This window comes from Monomorium pharaonis, chromosome 4 (assembly GCF_013373865.1).
Source record: "Monomorium pharaonis isolate MP-MQ-018 chromosome 4, ASM1337386v2, whole genome shotgun sequence".
Taxonomy (NCBI): Eukaryota; Metazoa; Arthropoda; class Insecta; order Hymenoptera; family Formicidae; genus Monomorium; species Monomorium pharaonis.
The window spans coordinates 705,306-726,430 of NC_050470.1; the positions used below are offsets into that span (position 1 = coordinate 705,306).

The 21,125-nt window shown below is 41.8% G+C and overlaps 2 protein-coding genes across 6 annotated transcripts; one reads left to right on the forward strand and one right to left on the reverse strand.

Moving 5' to 3' along the window:
- Window positions 1–2,665: 2,665 nt before the first annotated feature.
- On the forward strand, window positions 2,666–17,624 carry LOC105829236 (plexin-B). Of its 3 annotated transcripts, none has more exons than XM_012667938.3 (7): window positions 2,666–2,776; window positions 4,101–4,700; window positions 4,782–5,707; window positions 5,794–6,197; window positions 6,326–6,818; window positions 6,913–10,695; window positions 10,784–10,891. In XM_012667938.3, exons 2-7 carry the CDS (start codon window positions 4,301–4,303, stop codon window positions 10,889–10,891), a joined length of 6,114 nt encoding a protein of 2,037 aa, XP_012523392.1. In that variant the 5' UTR covers window positions 2,666–2,776; window positions 4,101–4,300. The 3 variants fall into 3 exon arrangements, with proteins under 3 accessions (XP_012523392.1, XP_012523393.1, XP_036141870.1); XM_012667939.3 differs by lacking the exon at window positions 2,666–2,776 and adding an exon at window positions 2,785–3,533; XM_036285977.1 differs by lacking the exon at window positions 2,666–2,776 and having other exon boundaries at window positions 4,301–4,700; window positions 10,784–17,624.
- LOC105829235 (integrator complex subunit 12) lies at window positions 16,533–20,717 on the reverse strand. Of its 3 annotated transcripts, none has more exons than XM_012667934.3 (5): window positions 20,433–20,717; window positions 19,180–19,383; window positions 18,744–19,109; window positions 18,168–18,240; window positions 16,533–18,098 (listed from the first exon to the last, which is right to left on the reverse strand). In XM_012667934.3, the coding sequence occupies exons 1-5, from the start codon at window positions 20,535–20,537 to the stop codon at window positions 17,893–17,895; spliced, it is 954 nt and encodes a 317-aa protein (XP_012523388.1). In that variant the 5' UTR covers window positions 20,538–20,717; the 3' UTR covers window positions 16,533–17,892. The 3 variants fall into 3 exon arrangements, with proteins under 3 accessions (XP_012523388.1, XP_012523389.1, XP_012523390.1); XM_012667935.3 differs by lacking the exon at window positions 20,433–20,717 and adding an exon at window positions 19,629–20,088 and having other exon boundaries at window positions 19,180–19,410; XM_012667936.3 differs by lacking the exon at window positions 20,433–20,717 and adding an exon at window positions 19,629–20,087.
- Between the last annotated feature and the right edge of the window lie 408 nt (window positions 20,718–21,125).

Here is a 21,125-nt window from a genome sequence, read left to right on the forward strand (position 1 = left end):
TTGAATCCATAATGGTGACAAATATAAAGAAGATCACGAGGGAGAGAAAATGAGGAGAGAAAGAGTTTAAGCGGACCAGCAAGTGTAGAACGTTGAGGAGTATATACTTCAAGTTACAGTTTCAATCTGCTTAAATCCAAATCGAAGACAATTGCCGAGTGAAGGGGAAATTTTTGCTGTATACAAAAGTAGTGGAACGTGGGCTGCGGTATCGATCTTGATCTCGGTGTCGCGTTAAAGGCCTAAAGGAGGCTGGATGTAGTATCGATACGCGCGCGCGAACATGTATAATATCTTTTTAGGCGTAAATTTTAAACGCACTTTCTGTTTTATAAGTTTTATACGACATTTGGAAAAGAAGACTCCTTCCTTGTAACACACATACACACACATACACCGGCGGGTTTGTTCACTTGCCATGCGTAAGCTGTAAGAAACTTTTAACAGGGAGGGTAGATTTCTATTTAAGAAAACTCATCCTAAATCATCTTAGGAACATGCTACAAGTTTGACATGTGTGTGTATATATATATATATATATATATATATATATATATATATATATATATATGTATGTATATGTATATGTATACAGAGAGAGAGAGAGAGAGAGAGAGAGAGAGAGAGAGAGAGAGAGAGAGAGAGAGACTTCCCTTTTGATGACGTAGTTGATCTTGTGCGAAGTTTAATATCTTGAACACTGACACAGTTTTAGATTTTATATATATATATATATATATATATATATATATATATATATATATATATATGTATGAAATAAACATAAGGATATGTATACATATATGTATTCTACTATAAATCGAAAAAAAGAAGTGAGAAACGTGATGCGCAGAGAGGGAAAACAGAACGAATGAGTCTAGACTCATATTACTATGTTACACTATGCGTTCTCATATTCTTAATTACGAACTAATATTAGTTATTTACTATTTGTTATACTATTAAAAAAATTATCGCAGCCAAAAGATTCACCTCATGTCCATCATAGAGAAACAAAAAAAAAAGAACCGAAAAACGTTACAAAGCTGTTTGAAGCTTAGGCATATGTGTAAATAACATTTACAATAATAAATTGTGACGATAATCGGACATTGAATTCGATTAACTTCATCAATCAGATAAGATTATTCTAAGCAGGTTCTTACTCTTATTTGTGCACATCTGTACAGAAAAAAAGCGTAAGTACAAAAGCATACTATTTTAAATGTTGCGTAAGAGGGGGAAAAAGGATCCGAATCTAAGAACTTTCATTAAGACGTGTTGTGCTAATAAAGTTGTAAAATGTAACAATTTTATTGTAATTTTTTCTCGCAGTTAATGGTAATCATTTCGTGACGAATCGAAGGACAGTCGATTTCTCGTCGCCCGCTTTAAAATATTTGTTTTTCAAATTTTAATCCCTCAATAAACGCCATTTCAATTATACGTAGCTAATTTCACTTCGCACAGGTCTAGTGAAATTTTAATTTTGTACTTTATAATCGCGTACATATCATTTTTTATTAGATTTTGTTTCAAAGATCGATCGCGGATATATACAAACGATTTACTTAAATATCAGCTGTGATCGATAAAACTGAAGCGCGGAGACATTTCGGAGAAAGAACGTGAAGTAAGCTACGATCGCTTTGCCGCGAGAGAGCGCCTCGTTCACTACATGTGCATTGTGCATTGCAAGCGATGGCGCAAGCATGTATCCAGATTTACAGAGATAAATACCCGATATCCCAGAAAAATCGTGTACCTGTCATTTAACGAAAGATATCGAAGCCTAATTAAGACCAATTGTAATTGCGTCGTCATGAATTTATAATAGCTCTGGTACTAAGACAAATTTTGATCGAACTGGGAAGAGACTCGAAACTTGGAAAACGCAGGTAAAAACACGTTTATTGAGTCATCTGAAAGTTCACGTTAACGTGTGAACCTAGTAACAAAAAAATGTGGCCATCTAATTTTCAGAATAAAAAAATTTCCAAGCCTAATTTTCCCATATTCTTTCGACAAAATATTACTATCAACTTCGCGGAGAAGTATCTCTAATGAAAAAGAGAAAAATTGAGTCATCCCGTATATCGTACATAGGTGTGCGTGCACACGCGAGTCGAGTGCGTGCGGAAGTGAAAGGGAGACAAACGATCGAGGAAGGAGGTACGTGCTCTGAGAGTAAAGAGTGTAGATGTAGAGTTCGGTGGATTGTGGAATCCGCCTCGTCGAGGGTGGATAGAAAGGAGAGTCGAAAAGGGGTGAGAAAAAGAGAGAGAGAGTGTGTGAGACGGAACAGCGGCGGCGCATGCCGTAGCCCGTAGCCACGGCCCCCGATTCGCGCTGACTCGCGCCTCTAAAGCTCTAAACTCGTGCAGCGGCCTCCGTGTGTCGGACGAATTTTAATGGCGGCTGATCCCGACTCCGCCGTTTGCAGTGTTGTGTTGTGGTGAGGCGACACGGACGACCGCGGCGCCGACTTATGCTATCGAGGTGGTACGCGAGCGTCGCGGATCATCATCCGGTGGCATACTCCGGGCGGTGCTGTGCGTGTGTGGTGGCGGCGGTGACGGTGACGGTGACGGTGACGGTGGCGGTGGCGGCGGCGACAGCGACGGCGACGGCAGTGGCAGCAACAGCGACAGCCCGTTCGTGGTGGCGACCAGTGCTTGCCTCTCTGCGCGAGCGAGCCGGGAGCCTCCTCCAGCCGATCGAGCATGACGCACGTCCGCGATGTGCCGTAGCCAGACCACGTCGTTGTGCGAGCAAGGTAAATTCTCACGCTTGTAGCCGCGCGTATGCGAGTAGAAGAGGTACGAGCAGATACGAGGTGGCGGTGTCGGTGGCGGCCCTGGCGTCTCGCCCGATATCGTCGCTCGCGCTCAGCTCCGCGACGGCCAGCATGTCGTGTCGCGTCTCACGCTCGCGCCATCGGCCCTTTTCTCTGTTCTTTCTCCCCCCCCCTCCCCTCCTCTCTCTCTCTCTCTCTCTCTCTCTCTCTCTCTCTCTCTCTCTCTCTCTCTCTTTCTCTCTTTCTCGCGTGCGCTCGGCGTTCCATTCTTCCATTCTCGACTTTCTGCGATCGGATTCCTGCCGCGTCTCGGCGTGTTACGCGCGATCGCTAATTCGTCACCGCTTGCCCGTGTTTTGATAGGCGACGTGTGATCGTCACGGGAATGGGTAGAAGAAGAGGTGGCGGTGAGGGAGGGGCGACGGAACGGGGTTGATGGAGAGTATCCTTGCCTTTGTGCGAAGACAGTGGCCTTAGCTGTCAAGTGCAGCTACTGATGGCCACGCTAATGAAGGGCGGTGCGTGTTACGGTGTTACCCGAAATGCGCGGAGCCATCTGCCCCGCTGTGCCGTTGTGCTTCTTCATTGTTAGGTGACCTCGACGAGCCTCCTGTTCATCTATTCACGCTGCTCGTCGACAAGAAATCTCTCGAACGGAAATGCGTTGCCAGCATGTACGCGCCGCTCGGCATCCGATTGGTGTTTCGTCCAGGTCCAGACGCTCCTAACATTCGACGTAGGCTTGCGACACGATTCATGCTCTTTTTTTTAACGTCCCCCTCCCCTCCCCACGTATGGATTTTCTTAAAACCGCTGCCGTACGCTTTTTAAGGTTATTCCGAAAGTCTGTGTTTGGAGTAGTTCCGTTCAGCGCGGGTAGCACGTTGATGTATGGTCGGTATTTAGAAACAAAATTGAAGATTGAAATATATTTGTGGGAGTAATAGTAAACAGATGCAAAATTGAAGTGCGCGTGAGGTGTCGAGATAATTTTAAATAAATAAAAAACATGTGGAATAATCGTTTGCAATCTGGATTTTTTTGAGGAAGCAAAATTTTACCCTCAAATTTTATTGCACAAATTTTAATTTTTATTAAATCAAGGTTTTAAGTTTAAAGTTAAAAACCGATTCGGTAATGCAGTAAAAATGCTGAAGAATAATTTTGATTTTTTTTCAATTTTTTTGAAAGCTTAGAATGGGCTAAAAAACTTATGTTAGACAAAAAAATATCCATATTGCAAATATAAACTGATTATAATTCTTTCATGCTCATTTAATGTAATTTATTTGTAATGTTTCAGGGATGTCAGACAATGATTGGCACATCAGTGCCTGTGCTCGAACATAGCTGGTAGTATTGAGTTAACACTGGCTCTCCATCAGCAGCAGGGCACATACCCTGACACCGTACCTTTCACATTTCCTTTCCTAGACCTGCATATGCACTGACGCACACGCGTAGCGTGTGCGCACGTGCTTTGTCAGCTGTCGCATACACACCATGAGATTCCTGGGACTTACCCAGTCATTTCCCAAATCACCTACAGTGACGCCTCTACAAGTGCCGCTGTCACCGCCGCTCCTTCATCGATTATCCTTCTCATCCATGTCCATTGCTACATGGTTCCTAGTGATATTGGCGACTGCAGCGATAGACACTCCTGCTAGCACCATTTTACCAATACAGGATAACAAATCCCCACATATAGTAGCACAGTTTCCTGTGGAAAATGGACAACAATACGGACATTTTTCCTTGGATGCCAATGCAACCAGAGAGGGAGCTTTGAGATTTAATCATCTCACTATAGATCCTTCCTCAGGAAGACTCTATGGAGGGGCGATTAACAGACTCTTTCAACTCGACTCGAATCTCAAATTAGAGGAATATGTCTCAACAGGTTTTAATTTTTTCTCTTCTCAACATGATATAAGATGATTTGCACTATGTTAGATGAAAAATTAACTCTTTCTTATTTTAGGACCGAGACTAGACAATCCTCAGTGTCATGCAACAGGTTGCAACTCAAGAGAGATAGCTACTTCTTTGATGGATAATGTCAACAAGCTACTTATCGCCGATCTCGAGTCGCAGATGTTAATCGCCTGTGGCTCCCTTCTTCAAGGCGCTTGCGAAAAATACAAAATGTCCAACATATCCATTAAGCCAGAGTTCATTCCTCTTAGTGTGGCTGCTAATGACGAAAACTCGTCTACTTACGCTTTCATCGGACCTGAGAAATACAATCCATGGGGACAGACGAACATACTCTACGTCGGAACGACGTTCACCAACAAGGGTGATTATCGTCACGACGTGCCCGCTATCTCTAGCAGAAATCTTGATAAGTTGGATTTCGCAGAGTACACATTCAATAAACAATCGATTGTATACATCGACGTCAAGTATCGAGATCACTTTCTGGTGAAATACGTGTACGGGTTTAACGCGAGTGACTACGCGTACTTCGTTCTGGTGCAGAAGCAGTCGTATCTACCCGAGCAAGAGGAACTGGGATACATCTCCAGACTGGCGCGGAGTTGTATCAGCGATCCAAATTACGACAGTTATACCGAAGTGACTCTACAATGTACAGTCGATCTGGGAGATGGGAAACAACACCATTACAACTTGGTACAGGACGCGAAGGTCGCGGCAGCAGGCAGCGATCTGGCAATGCAATTGGGTATCTCCGTTGGCGATCCGGTATTTATTTCCGTGTTTTCGCCCAGTAGGGGCATCACGAATGAGCCTTTGCCACGTTCAGCGGTTTGCATCTACAGCCTGCAAGACATCGAGACAAAGTTCAATGAAAATATTCACATGTGCTTCAATGGTAGCATCAAGTATCGAAATATGGGTTACGTCAGCGGACCTATACAAGACGGAAAATGTCCGACTGCCGGTGTAAGTAAAAATTAATCAATAGGAGGAATATGCGTTAGAAGCTATATTTTGTTATTTTTTATGGATTATATTATTTTGCCTTGCAGACTACAGGAAATATTCTCAATTTCTGCGAAGTCGGATTAAAAATTTCGGGTGTATCGCCAATTACGGGTCAGGCTATCCTGCATTTTCCCGACACGTTCATTACCTCGATAAGTATCGCCAATACCGAGAGTCACACCGTAGCATTTTTCGGCACGAACGATGGCGTTCTCAAGAAGGTCTTACTGTCTGGAGTTGAGGCATTCGTCTATGAAAGTGTTACTATTGATAAGGGACAAAAGCTGTTGCCTGACACGCTTATTTCGCCGGAAGGCAAATATATCTACGTATTATCCAACTCGAAGATATCGAAGGTCAAAGTGGAGCATTGTAATGGTTATACCAATTGCAGTAGTTGTCTGGATGCAAAAGATCCTTACTGTGGCTGGTGCTCCTTGGAAAAGAGGTAAATTTGTTGTACAAAAAGTTGAGTGATTACATTGCACACAGATTTTATATTTCTTGCAAATATGTTGAATGAATTTGTGTTACTAGCTATATCTATGTTGTAATAATATTTTTTTGCTCACACAGATGTACCGTGAGAGGGGATTGTCAGAAGGCAAGTCACAGCAGTCCACGATGGTTGTCCCTGGGCACGGGGCAACAGTGCATCGATTTCGAACAAGTTTTACCTGACCGTATGCCCATTAATCAAATGACCACGGTGCAATTAACAATTAGAACTTTGCCGGAATTACCCACGGGCGCTAATTACAAGTGCGTTTTTGGTAACGCCGAGCCAATAGACGCGCTGATGACTGGTTTCGGACTTTCCTGCCCAACACCACCCGTTGCAGAGAGACCCAGCATACCCGAGGGCGCTGATCACGTGCTCGTACCACTATCCGTACGATCGAGTGAAACAAACAAAGATTTTGTTTCGCGCAACTTTGCGTTTTTCGATTGTTCGAGACACACGGTGTGCACCGAGTGCGTAAAGTCGCAATGGGCGTGTAGTTGGTGCGTTTACGATAACAAGTGCACCCATAATACCAGCTGTCAGGGCATTATATCAGGAGAAAACGTAAGTTTTTTTTCATCTATTGCATATATTTTTTATTTATTGTATAACTCTCATTGTAATAAATATCTTTTTTTTTTGTTTTTTTTTTGTTTAGCAAAACCCAGCTAATCTCGCCGCACATGGCGCGCAATACTGTCCGAGATTCATGGAACGCAAAGAGCCGTTGATGCTGCCAAATAGTGTGCCTAAGGAAATAGTGCTCGAGGTGGAAAACTTGCCGCATCCGCAAGTAGGCCACAGTGGATTCCAGTGCATTGTCAGCATCGAGGGTGCTAATCTGAAGGTACAAGCTCGCGTGGACAGTAGTCGTTTCATTGTGTGCGACAAGACTGTGTATTCTTACGAAGCGGTCAGTGGCGAGTACGAGGCCGAGGTAACAGTTGTCTGGAACACGAATCACCATGTAGACAAGACTACGATAATTTTGTACAAGTGTGAAGTGCTCGGTTCGCATCGCGAACACGCGGATTGTTCTTTATGCGTGACCCGAGACACTCGGTTCGAATGCACTTGGTGCGGGAATAGCTGCGTGTACCGACATTCGTGTCTACAGTCGCCGTTCACCGAGTGTCCGAAGCCCCGAATAGACATGATTAAGCCGCTAAGCGGTCCGATCGAGGGTGGGACGCTGGTGACGATCGAGGGTAGCAATCTTGGGCTAAAAGAGAGTGACGTGGAGGGTAAGATACACATTGGCAACACTCCGTGCACTCTGGTGGACTATGAAGTGTCGGTACGCATTGTTTGCCGCACCGGCCGGCACGAGGCCACAGACGCGGCGTCCGTTGTGGTCGGAAACGACGCTGGGTATACAGAGAGCGCAGTGCTATTCAATTACAAAGACATTCGTTTGTCGGGCGTGTATCCATCGGTTGGGCCGCAGAGCGGTGGCACGCAACTGGCCATTACTGGTAAGTATCTTAACATCGGTAGCACGATATCGGCGTATCTGGACGAGTTGCCGTGTCACGTGAACGCAACTCAAGCGAGCAGCACCAGGCTAACTTGCGTTACCAGCAAGTCGGGCCGAGTCAGGCGAGTTCACAGGCTAACCCTCAGCATAGACGGAGCGAACCGTACTCTTATGAATAATCCGTACAATTATACACATGATCCGACCATCATGGAGATCAAGCCGTTGAGGAGCTTTGCTTCGGGCGGCCGCATGATCACAGTACACGGCACGAACTTAGACACTATTCAGAAACCTGAGATGGAAGTTTACTTCGATAACGAGCAGTTGCCGGTAAACAGAACCGTTTGCACCGTCCTGAATCCTACGCAAATGGAATGTCCGAGTCCGAGCGTTGCCAAGAGATTTATTTTGATCCGACGCAGCGAGCGTTCCACAACTACCACTGCTCAAGGCACTTCGTCGCCGCACTCATTGAGACTCAAGGAATCCCAACTGTCTCTCAAGATCGCTTTTATCATGGATAACGTGGAAAGCGTGAGGGATTTGGAGAAGCAGAGTCTCCGTAATCGACTACTCTACGTTGAGGACCCCAAGTTTTTTCCATTTCCGCGAAACGTCAAGTTGTACAAGGGAGACACGCTGGTGATTGAGGGCGAGAATCTCAACTATGCCAGCGACGAATCCGATGTAAATGTGACCGTTGGTATAATGCCCTGCAACGTAACATCGCTCGCTCTCACGCAACTGGTTTGCACGCCGCCGGATCAACAGCCCGCCGACACGGACGAACTCGGCATCAAAACTGAAAGTGGACTGCCCCTGGTGGTGGTTCGGGTAGGTCGAAGTTTACGTTTTCCTATTGGATATCTACGCTACGAGGTCATCAAGTCTTATCCGATACCGCCGGAAGCAATCGCCGGTATCGCTGCCGGCACCTTCGGTCTCATCTTCCTATTTGTCCTAGTGCTGGTAATATATCGTCGTAAAAGCACGCAAGCGGAGCGAGAATATAAGCGGATACAGATACAGATGGATACGCTCGAGAGCAATGTTCGCATGGAATGCAAACAGGCGTTTGCGGAACTGCAAACGGACATGACGGATCTGACTGCGGATCTCGAGTCGTCGGGTATACCTACCCTTGATCATAAAAACTACATTATGAAAGTGTTTTTCCCCGGGGTGATAGACCATCCGATATTGAACGACCCGCGGTCGCGCAGCAATGTCTCGCGAACCAACTACGACGCGGCGATGATACAATTCGAACAGCTCGTCAACAATAAATACTTTGTACTGACGTTTATAGAGACTTTGGAAGCTCAGAAGGACTTTAATATCAGAGACAAAGTGAACGTCGCTTCCTTACTCATGGTCGTTCTAATGGGTAAGATGGAATATGCCACGGATATACTGATGAACCTACTGTTGAGACTGATCGACAAAGCGGTGAATACCAAGCATCCGCAGCTTATGTTAAGGAGAACGGAATCCGTGGTGGAGAAGATGCTGACAAATTGGATGGCACTATGTATGTACAACTATTTAAAAGACTACGCCGGTTCGTCCCTGTTCTTGTTGTTCAAGGCGATCAAGCATCAAATAGAGAAAGGACCGGTGGACGTGATAACGCATGACGCGAGATATTCTCTCTCGGAGGAGAGACTTCTGCGCGAACAGATTGAACACACGATCGTCACGTTGCACGTGGTGCAAGACGATCTTGATGAGAAGATACAGTGTAAGGTTCTAGACTGCGATACTATAAGCCAGGTAAAGTCTAAGATTCTAGACGCCCTGTACAAGAACACTCCGTTTTCGTTGAGGCCGTCCGTACACGATGTTGATCTAGAATGGCGGCATGGTCGCGGTGGTCACTTGACTCTTCAAGACGAGGATCTCACGACTAAGTGCTGTGGTGAATGGAAGAAGATAAATACTCTGGCGCATTACGGCGTTAAAGAGTCGGCGGTGATGTCATTGATCCCCCGGCAGAACGACGGCTTTTCGGTGGCGTGCAAGCCGCCCTGTCACAATTGCAAGCCCTCGCATTATCATCCGCAACAGCAGCCACCGTCGATTCATCCACATCATCAACCGTCGCACCAGCATCATCTACATCGACATTCGAATCACTGTTCGTCCACGCATCTTCCATCCACGCCCAATCACGGGCTGATCAGTCCTGTAATGTACAATCATCCTGTGAGCGGTCTGTACTTCGACTCTCAACATTCGCCGCCCATCATAACGGCGAACGGCGACGTCGAGAGCGCCCACGGCGGTAATCAGCGATTGTATCATCTGGTGAGGCCCATCGAAGATGTGCACTATCCGCCCGGCTTGGGCTTCACCGGAAGCAGCAAGCACCACCATCCCGAGCGAACGCACAAGGCAATCCCGGAAATATTCCTCACGCGATTGCTATCAACGAAGGGTACCGTACAAAAATTCGTCGACGATTTTCTAAACACCATACTGACCGCCAATGAGGCATTGCCTAGCGCAGTCAAGTGGTTGTTCGATCTCCTCGACGAAGCTGCCAAGCAGCACGGCATTGTCGATCCGGAAGTAGCGCACGCGTGGAAGTCGAACAGCCTGCCGCTCCGATTCTGGGTTAATTTTATAAAAAATCCAGATTTCATGTTCGACATTAACAAGTCCACGACAGTGGATTCGAGTCTCTCCGTGATTGCGCAGACGTTCATGGACTCGTGCTCGATGACGGAACACAGACTGGGCAAGGACTCGCCATCTAACAAGCTGCTCTTCGCCAAGGACATACCGCATTATCGCGAGAAAGTGGGTCGATTCTATACGGATGTGCAAAGGCTGCCGCAGATCACCGACCAGGAGATGTCTAGTGCCATGCAGCAACTGAGCGCGTCTCACGCCAACGAATTCGATGTGATCGCGGCGCTGAAAGAGCTCTACATCTATGTCAGCAAGTATTATGAACAAGTGAGTAATCGGATCCAGCATCGCCCAACAATTCCTCATTTTGATGAAGTTAGATCATGATTACGGTATTTTATGAAATTCTTTGCAGATCCTAGAGGCCTTGGAGACAGATGCGGGCTGTCGCAAACTACACCTAGCTCATAGACTAGAAAACGTAGCGTACACGCTCGAGGGAGAAGAGACCAGTGCCTGCTGACATACCCTCCTCACTTCCATCCCAGGACCCGTCAACCTCTCCAGAAACACTGACTAGTGCCTCCACTTCATGCATCAGATACACCTCGTTACATATGTACAAATATTACACATTACAACATACACCGTGTGAATAACAATGCCGTAAGAAAGATACACGCGATTTCGTTAGGGCTAGTCAGGCGATAGGTCACAGGATAGACAGTCCTCATGGTAGCATTTTACCGTCTTTACGTGTTGGCCATACCGAAATACGCTTGTAAACATGTATGGATATTGGTAGGCAATGTACGCGCCTCTGATCCTTAAATTATGACGCAGACAGACATTTATTAAATCTCTGTAGGAAATGAGCGAAGTATTTATACAAAGTAGATATATATATATATATATCTCATCGAATTCGAATTCGAATTTCAATTCGTAAGATATTTTTTCGCAGGTGATTATTGTTATTGTAGTGTAAGAGTGAGAGATTTAGTTATTCTAAGTTATTTTAACTTTTTACTTTATCTTCTATTTTACGACGTTGCGTTGCGTGAAAATACAACGCCGTCGCGTTTTCTCTGTCGAGACTTTTGAGGATCCGAGACGTGGATCGGTGCAAATACTTATTAGAAATTTAAAGTGTAAATTTTATGGCCGATCTGATATCTATACGTGTATACGTAAATACGGATACATAACAAAGTAAAAAATAACATGTCTAATGATAAGTGAGAGAAAGCCATAGTGTCCACCAGACTGTCTGTACGGGAGCAACGTACGGCAGCGAGTAGTCTGTGATCCGAGCACGAGTGGCTATGCCTACTATCTTCATTATGATATATATATAATTATTAATATGTTATATATATAATATATATATATATATATATATACATAAAAAATATATATAAAGCAAAGAATCATGCGCAACACACACCTCCACGGATTGTAGTGAGCTAGTTAGAGAGGGACTATATGTATTATAAGTTGGGGGTTACGCACCCTTGTAATTCAGAGAGACAGAGTAACAGATAATATTAAATTAAGGCGATTAAAGTAACGTTTAAAAATTTTAAGAGTTAAAAAGTTATAAGAGCAGCTCAGTCTACTCTAGGCCTACCTATGTATATCGTCTAATGTCGAACAAATTTTTTTTAATCTTATTTTGCTTCTGAGTCTCTCTATATTTGCTGTACGTGATAGTTTACGAAGTGCGAATAATTTTTTAGGAAGGCCATTTTGTGGAGCATCTAAAATTTTATCTTCCATTGTATTATATTATTGTGTTATTATTATTATATTATTAACGGTTATTATTTCTCTCTCTCTCTCTATATATATATATATATATATATATATATAAAATTATTAATGCTGCCTATTATGATTGCTATATTAAGTGTAACAGATGCAAAACGAAACGGACCTTTTTATTATCGTGTTGCGAGATTATTGTAGACTATTTCGATCATATTGAAGAGGTTTTGTATTCAATGATGTACTCTGGCCAAGATTCACGTGCTATTGTCACAATAGATCTTGGCGGACACTCGTCACTCGATGCACAATGACACGCAGTATTCTTTCAAAGGATCTAACTTACTTTTTAGTTAACATAAGACTGGAAGTTTTTTAAAACTCGCATTTATTTATCTTTTTTCTTCTTTTTTAAAGAAATTTTCAACCTTTTATAATACCGGTGGAAATGAAGTAACGATCATATTCGACACGCACTGCCAAGTTTTTCCGAGTTGCGCACTTTTACAAACTGTCAATCTGTTTAGAACCAGTGTAAAGAAACTCGTCGTTCAATTAAGGCACAATGAAGATTGATCGATGAGTCGACATAGGTCCAGGGAGACTGGGGACGTGCTCATGCTCTTGTACTTAACACGTCACGCGTCGTAATTTCAATGATATTCCAGGTCCCCAGGCTCCCCCTCGTTTGTGATTATTCGGCAACCTGTAGATCCCTTTCTCTCTATTACATGTGTATCGTATTTATTTATATAAAGAACAAACTGGAACTTGCGACTGCGGATGTACGTCAATCTGTGCTAACTGTGAGTTTTTTTACACTTTGTCGTGTATACACGATATTCTTTGTAATCAGCAATTGTATATGAATACCATATATCCGCGTTTATCTGTTTCTGATTTTACGCGGATTTATACACCTCTTACATACGTATGTGTGCCATCTGTTTCGACGCGATGAAAGATTCGCTCGCTCCGGCTGGGTCTCGCTGCCCCTGAAAATAGCTGCGCGGCTCTATTATCGAGTTCACCTAGAAAGTGGTCGTCATGATCGATTTCGCACGATGTCACTAATTATTCAATTAAATCTCGGTTGTGGAAAAAGCCCGACCTCGCGCGTGGCGAGCGAATTTAGCGGCGCTTGACGCGGTCTTCCTTGGACGAGATTAACAGACGTTTTGTTATATCGGATTTCTCCCACGTTGATTATCATATGCAAACCGTATTTCGTATAGATTTTCTACGTATGTAGCTTAATGCAGAGGTGCCATTGTGTTCCCGTCTGCGAATTCGACACTCCGAAGTCGTGCAGTACGTAATGTTCAATGTATATATCCGACACTCTCGAAATGCACGCGATTGTATTTCCATTCGAATTCGGTACGCGCAAATTGGAGACGGACATTCACAATATAAAGCTTTTTCCCGTAACGAATTTCGAACCGGTATCGAAATCCGCATGAGATAACGAAAGTACACAGTTGTATGAATGATCGAAATTGTACCACGGGCGAGACGGTGCGACGGGTTTGCATCCCGCCTTGTCCTGCGTTGAAAGTATCGTATATCTTTCGGTTTCCACTTTATACTAACGATGTATAAGTCGTCATGTTTATTTAATAAAAAAGACAAACTTATATATATACACATACACACACACACACATCATACATACGTATATATTTAGGAATTGGTGTGGATGGGTGTGTGTGTGTGTGTGTGTGTGTGTGTGTGTGTGTGTGTGTGTGTGTGTGTGTGTGTGTGTGTGAAGATAAGAGAATTGAGTGTGGAGAGAGAGCGAGTTAAGCATAGGATTCTGTCTAATAAGAACGTAACCGGTATAATTTTTGTTTGAAAAACGTTAGATAGAAAATTCAGAAAATAGCGGGACTCCCTTTACGACGCGTTTTAAATAAAACATTTATTGTTTGATCTTTATGACAGAAAAAAGAATATTACGAATATAAAAAAATCTTATTAAAAAACCGGTAGCGCATGTAAAAGTTTTCTGGAAAAAATATAGAGGTTGAAACAATGGGTTCGATAGATTCGTTATAAAAGTCTTTGTCGCAATAATACTATCAATTTAGTGGGAAATATAACTCGAAAATGCCAGAAAACAAATGGCAAGCTACTAATAAAATTCATAGTATGTGTCTAGTTATACATATTTTTCTTATTTTTTATTATAATAAAAAAATTGTTTAATACAGAATTATACTAATCACGTTTTTATTAGACAAACTATCGCGGCAGCTGCGATCGGCTGTGGTTGAAGGCGTGTCGCGGATTACCTGATTGACACAAGCACTGCCGTTAACGTTGTTTCGGTACTCGCGGAAGAAATACAACGACAGAGAATTGCCGTCGCTGTATACAGAGTCCTACATGTGACAAAACGTCCTTTGTAATTTTTAATATGTACGCACAGAACCTTCTGATTTCGTTTATCACTGCCACGTTTCGCATTTAAAGGGCGAAAGGCTCTCGTGATCGTATCAACGAATCGCGTCCGCAAATTTTCCTCAAGGGACCTCGCATTCTTTTCTTATTGCGGGGAAAAGCTAAGAGAGACATAGCCGTCGTGCGTATGGAGTTACGCGCGCAAGTAATCTCGTCTCATATTCTAATTGGCCGTGCATTTTGCGTTAAATGTACGGCGTTAATATGGGCGTTTCTTTTTCCGTCTCTTCGGAAAATATATTGTGTCGTACAGATTGACGTACATGGAGACACATATGTCGCGCGCATATATTCATATGTACACACACAGACACACGTACACGCTATTATCGGATGCCTCGCGACAGGCGCAGGATGTTTTTATTTTCGTGAAATTTATTTTGGAGGATACTGTCTTGACATGTAAGATATATGTCGGGCAACGTTCGAACGCGATCCGATAAAATCCACATAGCCGTCACCCTATACTTTGCGAACGTACGAATGCTTGCAACTCTGCCATGGAAAAAAAGTAAGTGGAAAGCCTCGTGTTTACATATCCGTTTCCCGCGCCAAAATTTCGCTTCTTAATTTTTATCTTGTACGTTACAATTTTTACATCTTATACGCAGTAAAAATAAAACTGATAGTAAGCAAGGGGCGGGCAAATATATATGTGTATGTATGTGAATGTGTATATGTACCGCTGTCGAAGGGAAGCGGACGGTAAAATATTGACGCCACCTCTATACGCTGTGTCCGCTGAATATTTTATTAAAACGGTGGCTATGAAGGTGATGGCTCGTGCAAGCGTCTTAAAATAAATACCAGGAAGGCACGCGGCAGTTTCCCAGTGGACCGTACGGTCGGAAGTCTACTCCATCCATCTGAAAAGCTTGTCAATTCTGCATTCAACGTTTGTAATTAATAACGTGACAGACTGAGAAGAGTCGCGATTTGCGGCGTTCGATGGAGCGAAATTAGAGTGTTATGCTTCGTTTTGTGTGTGTGTGTGTGTGTGTCATATCTGAACACATCGTATATCGATTTAAAATGACTGTTAAGCTTCGACAAAAGAGAAAGAAAGAGAGAAATGAAAATGATAATCTCAATAATTTTTTCCTTTAAGAACATTTTTATTAGTCCTATTTTAATCGTTGCTGATGACATAGTTGAGCAATAATTGATTAATATCGAATAATTATTGGTTTCGTTCCGTTCTGAATTAACTAAAAAAATGTCTTCGCCAACGAGTATTTCGATATTACGAAAAAAAGACGTTAATCCAGTAAGCATAAAATCATTACTACTATGTCAATACGATAATTAATACACATTCTCACAAATATGTATGTTGTATTTAACGTTATATAACATACAATGTGGACAAACTTTGACTTTAAACGAAACGTTGAGATATTTTAAAAACGTTTTGTTTAAAGTCAAAGTTCATGTTTTAAAAACATCTCAACGTTTCAAAAAAATCATGTATCAATTTTTTAAAAATGTTTATAAATACAATACTATTTTAAAACATTTAAAAATACATGACATCAACATTTCTAAAATCTAATGTTATTTTAGTTATATTTCTTGCTTACTGGAAATGTCACGTTACATTGACCAATCTTGATTGCCATTAAAAGTATATATCTAGAGAAGTGTGTGTCTTGTTCATCGAATCAAGCGCAACGATGCTCTTACGCTTGCGTATGTATGTATGTATGTATCGTGTATGTACCTACATATGCGTGTGCACGCGCGCGTGTTGTGTGTGAAAAATTTCAACCCCTCGTGAATAACTCTCTTTCTTTCTCACCCTCCATTGTATATAGTACTTCAACTCCTCTCCTCCGCCTCATCTCACGCACGAGTAGACTTTAAGTGACACTCGAGAGAACGAAATAATTCTTGCCAAATTCTCGATGGGACGTAGGGACAAATGATTAATTACATTTAAAAGAAAAATCGCAAGAAATATATTGGTATTCTAAACGACTAGTATTCTCGTTATCTCTTCGTTATTCTTGCCCACCCGCAGTCTCAGCTGTACAGACTTGCTATCAGCTTACGATCAGGACATGGGATCGTGTCCTATAATTTGCAGTCGGTATAATTTGTCACCATTTATCCGAGAGCTCGCAAGGACACGTGCGGATGATCTTTCGGTTCTTCACGCGCTAAATTTTCTTTTGGAAAATCTTTGTAAAGATTTATTGTAATTGAACGGGCACACACGATACAGCGCCGCACGCCCATGCAAAATTATCACAGCTCGTTGATGCGCTAAGATCTAAATATCGTTACTATAAATATACAGAGATACGCGAAATGTGAACTTTTTGGAAATAATCTATCCAAAAGAATCGTCAAATGTTACGCAAATTGTTACGTTAATTTTGAGTTCTTGTATGTCACAACTAAATCACGTCCGCATTCGCGGAGTACACGAGTTTACATGTATATCTTGTATACGGTAGAACGTACTTGGTGCGTATGTATAGTTTTTCACTGTGCATTTGTAACAGTACCATCAATTTCGGCGTCGATGTTGTATCGTTACGCCGGTAATAAATTAGCATATTTGGTACGAAACCGTTGGTTTCGGTGACGAAAATTGTGTATATGCTCTATACATATATATAAAATAGTACAATTAATACGCAATCTTGAGATATGTGAAGTTTATATAATTTTATCGCTTTCCTTTTATAAATATCTCAATAAAAAGATATTAAAAAAATGATCTATTGTATATTTACATTAAAACTATCAACGCAGACTTGTATTACGAATGATGTTACGTGTGTAATAATTATTAGCTATAGTAATATTATGTCATTATTTTCTACATACTTAATATTTTTGTAATAATAATACGAAAAGCTTAAAGATAACAAATTTACATGGCACGTTTGTACAATTATTAATAAATTGTATAATATGGAATTGTATTTATATAGGCAGTAAGAAATTCAGACACTACACAAAGGCCCAATTGTATTAATATTGATTGAATGTAATTCGAGATTAAACTTCAATATAAATACACACATTAGTATCGTCTATTTAGGATTTGTCTTTGTCATAAGGGGACATGATCTTATTCTCTTTCTCTTCAGTCGTAAATATATTAACAAAAAATAACAATAAAAATTGTCGCCTTTTCTCTTAAATTAACAAAATTAATTACAAAATAATTACATTATCAATAAAACTTTTCATATTATTTCTCTAAAATACGCTGTGTATATGATCTTACTACTTACTTTTTATTTTGCTATTTTTTTCTCATAATTTCATAAAATCAGCAGTTTATTCTACCCCTGACTTTATCTTATATAATAATGATTTATCCTGAGATTTGGCTGAGGATAATGCAGGAGAACTGGATGAAGAGCTCTTTGAACCTGTGGCAGTACCTGTATTACGTTTATCCTGCTTAGCTTTCTTCATCATGTCTTTCAGTCTTTTATCCGCACTGATAATATGGATATTTGGTGTAACCTTAGTTCCACTGCCTAAAGATTAATAATACAGTGATCAATTTTATTTACATGTATCAGTTACAAATGTACGTTTTTACTTACTTGAGCTAGATTTCTTCTGCTCCTTAGATTTATTTTCTATCACAGTCTTTGGTGAACTCCTTTCTTTCGAGACCTGTAATATAATAATCATTAGAAAAATTTGGTATTTGTTCTACAGTTATACTGAAAACTGTTTTGTATAAATCTTACATTATAAATTATTCTGCATATATACAATATTTTCAAAAATGAATCTTATAACAGTTAATCAAGTTTTACAACTGGTTATTATTTTAGAAACTGAAGAAAAATTTTAATATATTTTATCATTCCATCAAATGTATATAGCAAAATGTAAAACATTATTTATTTTGACATACAATGCTAGAAAAAGGTTTACATGATTTTTTTGTCTTGATTTAATTGCAACCAAGAAATAAGAGTTCTACAGTAAAATATTTGTATAAACATCGAAGTAAAATGATATACAGTATTATTTCATTTAAAATTTAACATAAATTTATTAATACTAAACTAAATGATATATTTTTTATGAATAAATATAATATTGTAGTATATAAAATAATAAACCAAGAGATTGCTGTTCAAATTGTAAACATGGGTGAATACACACACCTGAGACTTTGAACAGTTGGAGCAATACCACACTTGTTTCGGCACGTTATCTATCTGCGAGTCCAAGATGTGGGGAACGTGGCACTCCTGGTGATACAGAGAATGACACTCCTGACATTCCACAAGTCTATTTCTCGCTCCGACATCCATCCCCTTGCAAATAACACATGTAAGATCATCCTCTAGAATTTCCAACGCCAGCGTATCATCGGACTGTAGAATATCCGGTGGAGTGTCGCGCGCTGGCAAATTAACCGGCGAGCTGTTCTTGCTCGATTTGTTCGAGTGCTTGGAGGAGCTAGAGCTCTTGCTTTTCTTACTGCTGCTGCTACTGTGATCGCTCAACACTGGCTCTTCCATCATGTACTGGGGAAACAAATAAAAATCTTAGACGCACTTTAATTTTACATCAACAGCATAAGCAATCGTCAATTACCTTTTTATGCAGCACATTGGAAAGCATTTTGGATGGTCCGTACTTTTGTTTAATTGCCTCATCTAACAGAGCTCGTAGCTGTTCAGCAGAATCCTTGTTGGTGGAATACAGCAGCCGCAACCCCTGCGTGAATTGAGGATCCAGCTCTAACTGAGTCATCCCTTCAAAAACTCGATCTTCTCTTGACGCAATATTAATCTGTCGCTGCAGCATAATAAATTTTAAGTAATCCTGAAGAAGAAAGTTTGGCGACAGTCAGGTTATGCCTCGCCACAACAATAAAAATCATGTACTTTAAATTATATAGATATTATAGTACATTATCAATTTTACGAAGGTGGCCTACGTAAAAAACCTGTTTCTTTTCTCTTGCGTAAAAAAATACCGTTAAAAAATGGCAAAATCAACACTCTCTTGTTTTCACTTTGCACATTGCTCGATATATTTACCTTCCTATCGGACGGAACTATGCGACACGTACGTTTGTCGTTTAATTTAGTCGCGTGAATGTGAATTTCAAGATTCCAAGAGTCTCTGCGATTACTCCAAACGTAATATCGACGTTATATCATCATCCAAATCAATCATCAGCGTGTGCAGTTTCGCGCAACGAAACATTCTTATTCTAGGTTATCGCGTGAATCTTCCGAACGTCGCGGTTCTCTCATGAAGCTAGAACAGCTCGAACTCATACAATATCATAAAAATACTCATGCTATATAAATCGGCGATCTAATTAAACAAAGATATTTGTTTTGCCAGTCTGAGATTGACTGTCAAATACCAAATACTATCTCTCTCATCACGTAATAAAATTCGAAACTTGCGATCGAACTTTCGTATTGTTAACTTTTGGGAAAACGCAAACTATCGTTCGCTATGTGAATACTTTTGTACACACACACACACACACACACACATACACACACACACACACAAACATATATATATATATATATATATATATATATATATATATATAAATTTACATGTAATGTATATTTTAAAATGTAAAAGTAGAAAAAGAAAGAAGTTTGATCGTTAAAACCAAGGTCAAAAGTTACAATTAAGTTTGCCATTACATAGAAATGGGAAAAAAAACGAATATGTAAAGAGCGGAGAAACGCCCAACAATTACGGGCTCGATACGGATCAATAGGAGTAATTTTAATCGGCAAGTTTCTCGCGCTTTCTTGTCGGCCGAGAGTTTGAAAATGCCGCCGGAATTATGGATCTGAACGCACGACACCTACGGTGTCCGTCATCAGGAACTCGGGGAATGCAGGGTGACGCAGGATAGAGTACATCGGCCACCCGAGCCAAGAGCTTGACTCGCTCTCCTGCCCCCCTGCACGCATTCCAGACTCGATCTCGCGAAGCTTCGATTCGCAGATGCGAATTCGAATGCAAAGTAAAATCTGGGGGCAAAAGCGTCCTCTTTCTCTCTTTTCCTCTCGCGACGGACGGAGGTGATCGGGCAGCGCCTCCGCCTCCTCCTCTTTCTCTTCCGCCGCCGCCGCCGCCGCCACCACCACCACCACCACCACCACCACCACCACCACCACCACCACCACCTCCACCACCGTCGCCGCTGCCGCGATCGAAAGAGGCGACGAGAAGGCGAAAATATAACCAAAGAAAGACCAAAATAGTAACCCTCGCGGGCGACGGTGCGGCGGCAAGAGCGTGGATCTCTCGCGCGGGCGAGTGCGCAGGCGTGGAGCGAGGACACGGTACGCGCGTCTCGCTTCCGCCGCCCGTCCGGCGCATCGTCCCGTCTCTGTCTGGCGCGCTTCAGGCGATTCCGTCGAATTTTCGACTGGCAGTTGGCAGCCGTGCATAAAAGAAATAAATAATCAAAGCGACCATGAAGTGACAAATAAAGTCGGGGATCGAGAGAACAATGCTCGCGCGTACGACGGCAAGGAGGACACCGAGAGTCGCGC

Bases quoted from the DNA above. Each gene is read 5' to 3' on its own strand.
- LOC105829235 (XM_012667934.3), bottom strand. From the start codon at position 20,537: ATGCGTGCAGGGGGGCAGGAGAGCGAGTCAAGCTCTTGGCTCGGGTGG. The intron at 19,384-20,432 runs GTAGGTGTCGTG...ATTATGCTGCAG, and splicing joins AGTTCCTGATGACGGACACC to CGACAGATTAATATTGCGTC. The intron at 18,241-18,743 runs GTGTGTGTATTC...ATTATATTACAG, and splicing joins CCAACTGTTCAAAGTCTCAG to GTCTCGAAAGAAAGGAGTTC.
- LOC105829236 (XM_012667938.3), top strand. From the start codon at position 4,301: ATGAGATTCCTGGGACTTACCCAGTCATTTCCCAAATCACCTACAGTG. The intron at 6,198-6,325 runs GTAAATTTGTTG...TTGCTCACACAG, and splicing joins TGGTGCTCCTTGGAAAAGAG to ATGTACCGTGAGAGGGGATT. The intron at 6,819-6,912 runs GTAAGTTTTTTT...TTTTTTGTTTAG, and splicing joins GCATTATATCAGGAGAAAAC to CAAAACCCAGCTAATCTCGC.